We start from the raw sequence: 7041 nt of genomic DNA on the forward strand, positions 1-7041 counted from the left end.
TATTGGACATACCTGCTGTGAGGTGTGTGTGTGTGTGTGTGTGTGTGTATGTGTGTGTGTGTGTGTGTGTGTGTGTGTGTGTGTGTGTGTGTACGTGCGTGTGTGTGTGTGCATACTTGAGTGCCCTCTCCATGTCCGTGTTTGTTCATATGTGGGAAGTGAACCATCACCTGCATCTGATCTCACAGACATGGATTCAGCAGGCCAGTGACTTGGCACTGGCAGGAGTAGCGTTTGTGTGGCAAGAAACAGGAGCACCCAGAGAAAACCATGGAAACACATGACACCTTTCTGTTTCCTGTTCCTACTAACCATGATAGGGACATGATACTGACATGATACTGACCATGATACTGACCATGATACTGACATGATACTGACCATGATACTGACCATGATACTGACCATGATACTGACATGATACTTACTGACCATGATACTGACCATGATACTGACATGATACTGACATGATACTGACATGATACTGACCATGATACTGACATGATACTGACCATGATACTGACCATGATACTGACCATGATACTGACCATGATACTGACATGATACTGACCATGATACTGACCATGATACTGACCTGATACTGACCTGATACTGACCATGATACTGACCATGATACTGACCATGATACTGACCATGATACTGACATGATACTGACCATGATAGGGACATGATACTTACATGATACTGACCATGATACTGACCATGATACTGACATGATACTGACATGATACTGACCATGATACTGACCATGATACTTACATGATACTGACCATGATACTGACCATGATACTGAGCATGATACTGACATGATACTGACCATGATACTGACATGATACTGACCGTGATACTGAACAATGATACTGACATGATACTGACATGATACTGACCATGATACTGACATGATACTGACAGGACACTGACATGATACTGACCATGATACTGACATGATACTGACCATGATACTGACATGATACTGACCATGATATTGACATGATACTGACAACGATACTGACATGATACTGACAACGATACTGACATGATACTGACATGATACTGACAACGATACTGACATGATACTGACCATGATACTGACAACGATACTGACCATGATACTGACAACGATACTGACAACGATAATGATCATGATACTGACCATGATACTGACAACGATACTGACCATGATACTGACATGATTCTGACAGGACACTGACATGATACTGACATGATACTGACATGATATTAACATGATACTGACATGATACTTAATTGTATCTGTCAGTTGGGCATTGATACCATGGTGTTTAGTATCAGTGATGTCATCATGCAGACAGACGGCGGACGGCGGACAGACATTCAGTAAATTAATTGCGACCGTCAGGTCGCATTTACTACCAAAACCTCCACCGGCTGTCTGTCAGTCAGTCAGTCTGTCTGTCCGTCATGTCACACTTTTCCCCAACTCATATCTCCGCCACCGTTGCCCCAAGACATGCCAAACTTTGCACACACACTCCTTGCCTGCCAATCCACAACCTCCACCTCTCACGTCATACGGGCAGCCATAGTTACACCTGGAATGTTGAATCTCCATATATGGAGATAACCTACGCATCACACAAAGTCTGACCTCACCAGCCCATACTTGGGCATGGACGACTTATATCTCCATATACGGAGATGGCCATATATGGAGATACGATGACATCACAGAGTCCACAGCTGATGATGTGGCGTGATGTCATACAATACACAAACAAGCCCTAAGCTATAAGCTTAGTTGATGCTGGCGATAAGGTCTGAGTCGAGGAATGCTCTCTTCCCTGGTGAGAATTGCCCCTTTATATAGGGCTTGTTTGTGTATTGTATGACATCACGCCACATCATCAGCTGTGGACTCTGTGATGTCATCGTATCTGACCTCCATGCCCAAGTATGGGCTGGTGAGGTCAGACTTTGTGTGATGTGTAGGTTATCTCCATATATGGAGATTCAACATTCCAGGTGTAACTATGGCTGCCCGTATGACGTGAGAGGTGGAGGTTGTGGATTGGCAGGCAAGGAGTGTGTGTGCAAAGTCACTCTGTCACACCTTGCAAGTGTTTAACTTATGTCTTTGCTGTCTTCTTTGCTACATGTCACTGCACTGTCAAGCTGACTCTTCTACAATAAACGCCATCTAAATGAATACGCCTGTCTGCTTTTTCATCACTCAGCCACTGTGCTCCCCACAACATAATCTGTGCTTGTCATATTTCAACACAACACCTATGTTACACATTTGCACCACCTACATAATGACATATCTCTGCCGACAGAAACACAACCATGTCACTGCTAAACCACACATTCTCTGGCCCAAACAATGCAATACATTTGCCACACACATCCCCCTACACTCAGGAACCAATGCCACTTACAGCCCTCTTTTACATGTGACCTGACGGTCGCTTACCTCCCGATTAGGGAGTCTTACTGGTAGTAAGATTAATAGAAAATGTAATATAGTGTTATTTTTGTCCTTTGTCTTTTTATTTAAAATAAATATATTTGTATTCTGGCTGGACCATGTGTCTTTCTTTCTGTTTCCTGTTCCTGTGCTGTATTTGCAGCGGCACTGAGGTGCAATAAAATGTTTTTCATTTGGAGCTCAACATTGTGCAAATGTTTCTTGTTTTACTTTATACAGTATACTGTTCACTCAGTGCATGCTCAACATTGGGTCTGGATGTGCTTGCCCTTCTTCCGATACTGACATGATACTGCCCATGATACTGCCCATGATACTGACGTGATAGCTACTGTACTTACATGATACTGCCCATGATACTGACAGGACACTGTCATGATACTGCCCATGATACTGACCATGGTACTGACGTTATAGCTACTGTACTTACATGATACTGACCATGATACTGACAGGACACTGTCATGATACTGACCATGATAGCTACTTTTACCTAATACTATCCATGATAGATGGTACTGACAGGATACTGACCATGACTAACACTACGTCTCTGTGGAAACATTGTGCTAGAGACTAATTCAGTAATTATTATTAATAGTAAATGTAATAATATAGTTTTGGTAAGTGTTCTTTGTTGTGTGTTGATGTTTTATCTTTGTTGGTCTGTTTATTTAAAATAAAGTGGACATAGATTAACACTGATTATAGATAAGAGTTCAGTGGAAATTACTTGGATACAGCCAAAAGTTACAGTTAAAACCCTCGATCAATTCAACTGAGACCAAACATAAAACAGATAACAATGCACAGATTTGATAACATAAAGGGGGAGTTTTATTGATGATTTTATTTATTTATCAGTTCATTTTTACATCTATAAGTGTTTATAATACTTTACATTCATTGAAATCACTTTGTTGTCTCGGGACACGTCATACACCATTTCCATTCAGTAGATCACCAGTTATGTCACTTATTATTCACTGATCTTTAATACAAAGTGTTGTAGTACTGCTGTATAGCTATGTTCTCTATGTTTCTATATGTACTGTATGTCTCTATACTAATCCCTGTGTGGTGTGCTTAAGTAGTATATAGACTTTTGATTTTGAGTATAGACTCAAAATCATACAGAGTATAGGACAGATGGCCTTGGTTTACTCTGTCTGTCTTATTTAGCTTTTATGTTACAAAAAAAACATCTCTTTTTTATGACCTAGTTCATAAATACAGTATATATATATATATATTATAGTCATTCATCTTTGTGCTGAAATCAAAAGCTGTGATGCATTCAATTAAAAACAACGTCACCATCAATAAGACACAGGGGAGAGATGGGTTTACAGTGAACTTAGTTTGTCGTGTCCCTGACGATGTCAGAACTATAGCTTTGTAATATTATTACATCAAAGGAATGCAAAAGACAAGAGAGAGACACGCAAGAAAGAGAGAGAGGAAAAGAGAGGGATAATATTTTTTAAGGGGGTACTAGGAAATATTTAGGTGTGTGTTTGTGTGTTTATTTGTACGTGTGTGTGTGCGCACGCGCGCACCCCTGGAGACAGTAAAATAGGAAAAACATCTACATATGGACGTTGTCCGGTGCTGTGATGTCAGCATCTCATTTACATAAATTACCTAACTCAGTCACTCATTGGCTAAATAGATGGATATGTCATGATGACATGTACTGTACAAGAAATAACACAATACCACAGGAACTGACAATGTTGGGCTGCCAACAAAACTGCCTCGAAAAAACATCCCATTTCTGTATTTGTGTGTGTGTGTGTGTGTGTGCGCGTGTGTGTGTGTGTGTGTGTGTGTGTGTGTGTGTGTGTGTCCGTGCGTGCCTGTGTGTATTTCTACATCTGTGTGCGCAGTCAGTGTGTGCAGAATGACTCTCATAATGATCTACAGGTGCATGAGGCCGATCATGAACAATAATCAAACAATTCATAGATTAAATAATAAATCCAATAAAACAACAAGAACAGATGTCAGACATTAATATATCCTTTACAGTGGGTGGGACCACAGGAGGTGAATTATGTTACATCCCATGGTGGACGGACGGTCCTGTCAGCCAATCACAGCGCTTCTTAGAAGTTGAGTGTCTCTGACATCATCTTCCACCAGTCCATAAGCTCCTCCTTCTCTTCCTCCTTCCTCTCCATCAAAGACTCCAACTCAAAGTCCACCTGACACACAGACAGATAGATGGGAATAGGAAAGAGTGCAATTGCCTTTATTAGCTATTTTCACAATATTTATCTGTGGAACCTAGTCACATTAAGTGCTCAGTCCTCAGTTCATATATGTTTATTTTGGGGGTCACGGCCTGAAAAGGTTTGAGAACCCCTGCATTATATAATAGAGCTTCTCACCCTGCTGGCAGGGCTGTGGGGAACAGCCACCTTCTTGATGACAGTGAGGAAACCAGGGGCGGATGCAGCCACCTTGTAGTTCCCAGGGGCCAGCAGACGCCAGTAGTCCCCATCTTTGGCTGTAGAATGAGCATTAATAGATTAAACGTAATTTATAAAGTGCACACAGAACGAATAAATGCTATTCCTGGTAGTCCTTGTTTATGTAGCTATAACCATTGTAGATTATAGCAATAATAAACTACAATTGCACTCTGTCGAGGTGCCAACTTGCGCTGTGTGCACAAGTAGGCCATGTATGGCCTACTTGTGCGCCAGCAGAGCATGCCATGAGGTGCGCTCACCACTGGCATCACCACTGGTGACGCCAATGACATCACCACTGGCATTGGTCCCTCATTGGCTGTTAATGATGAACATTCCATCCTTGTCCCTTTTAAGCCTACATATATATGGAGATCCCTGATGTCATCAATATTAAGCCCATATCTTGGAATGCCTATATATGGACATACTGTGTCAGTCTCATGTGGTCTATGACGTCAGACATCTATGATGTCAGTCATCTCCATATTTGGAAAGTATAATTTTAGCATTTTCCCATTCAAGTCAATGAATTCATGAATACATGAATACATAAATTAAACTATATATATAAAGTATCTCTTAGATGCACCCAGACGGTCGATTTGACATATGGCCCAAATGCGTGCCACCAAAACTGTGGGAGTGCGGCAAAATACATTTTATCCAGAGAGCTGGAAAGAATAGAGTCGGACAAGTACTATTAGCCTAATTCACGGCCCGCCCACTAAGCATCCCACGGGTGCTGAAGTCACATTTTGAAGGGGTAAATCCTACCATAGCCTATGCAGAAATCGCAAATTTAATGCAATTTCCGAATAGTAAAGTATAAAATACGGCTAGCATGATCAAGAACACAAGATACTAAAGCACAAAGCACTATAATTTACTTTACTGTTAGAAATAATGATTTGTTGGCTTTAAGTCCAGTATAGTTTCCCCTTCTAAATTGAAGTCAGCACCCGGGGAAAACTGAGAAACGGAAGTAGGTGGGCGGGCCGTGAATAAGGCTAATTGTCTGGTTGCCCTGTTAGGGAAACCACATACACTAATAATATAAAACCAGATCAAAGAGGGGAAATTGGCTTTGGTGCAGTACCTGTCAAGTCCACTAGATGGAGGCATTACAATATCAACCAAACAAAAAGGACCTCTCTCTCTCTCCCTCTATCTTTCTCCTCTCCTCTCTAGTTCTCTCTCTCCCCCCTGTTGTTTCTACAAACCCATGTAGAACCTGAGAAGACAATGCTTAAACAACAACTTGCAGAGGACCGTGCTCAATATGTTGTGTTGGGTTGACATGTTGAGTACCTGTGGTAATGTCATGATCGATGCCCTCAACAGAGATTGTGGCGTTGGAGATTCCGTTCCCCTGCAGATCTCGCACAAAGCCCTTTACACCTCGGTGAACCTAGGAATACACACGCACGCACGCACGCACGCACGCACGCACGCACGCACGCACGCACGCACGCACGCACACACACACACACACACACACACACACACACACACACACACACACACACACACACACACACACACACACACACACACACACAGAAAGCATTTACTGACTGCTCTGCAAAGTACACTTAATTCCCTTAAGCCCAGTCCAGACCAAACATTCGCAACACAACGACTTGCAACTGGCAGCCACTTGCAACAGAATCCTAAAACTGTGGTTGGCATTTGCAACCGGACAGTCCACACCCAGACGCCGAGCTACGACCGACACAACAATATTATATATTTTATCTTGTATAAAAATGAAATAGCTATGCGTCCTCCTTTCCTTTCTCCCAATTGCTCGCTCCATTTTTGTGTGTGCGTGCAATAAAAAAACTAAAAGACAGGCTCATACTAGACTAGTGTGTGTGTGTGTGTGTGTGTGTGTGTGTGTGTGTGTGCGCGCGTGCGCGTGTGTGTGTGTGTGTGTGTGTGTGTGTGTGTGTGTGTGTGCGTGTGTGTGTGTGCGCGTGTGTGTGTGTGTGTGTGTGTGTGTGTGTGTGTGTGTGTGTGTGTATGTGAGTGACTCTGAACCCCTAATTGCTCCGCCATCGATATATGAATGTG

The 7041-nt window shown here is 42.2% G+C and overlaps 1 protein-coding gene across 1 annotated transcript in view; it reads right to left on the bottom strand.

Annotated features, from left to right (window-relative positions):
• Positions 1-3458: 3458 nt before the first annotated feature.
• The window catches only part of cpe (carboxypeptidase E), a 38937-nt gene continuing 35354 nt past the window's right edge, over positions 3459-7041 (bottom strand). The window contains exons 7-9 of the mRNA XM_080722840.1: positions 6277-6376; positions 4882-5000; positions 3459-4695 (exon numbers count right to left, since the gene is read on the bottom strand). Of these exons, the coding sequence (XP_080578966.1) occupies positions 4597-4695; positions 4882-5000; positions 6277-6376 (318 nt within the window). The 3' untranslated portion in view covers positions 3459-4596. The remainder of the gene's footprint in view (positions 4696-4881; positions 5001-6276; positions 6377-7041) is intronic.

This window comes from Nannobrachium achirus (genome assembly GCF_963921795.1).
Source record: "Nannobrachium achirus genome assembly, chromosome: 3".
Lineage (NCBI taxonomy): Eukaryota > Metazoa > Chordata > Actinopteri > Myctophiformes > Myctophidae > Nannobrachium > Nannobrachium achirus.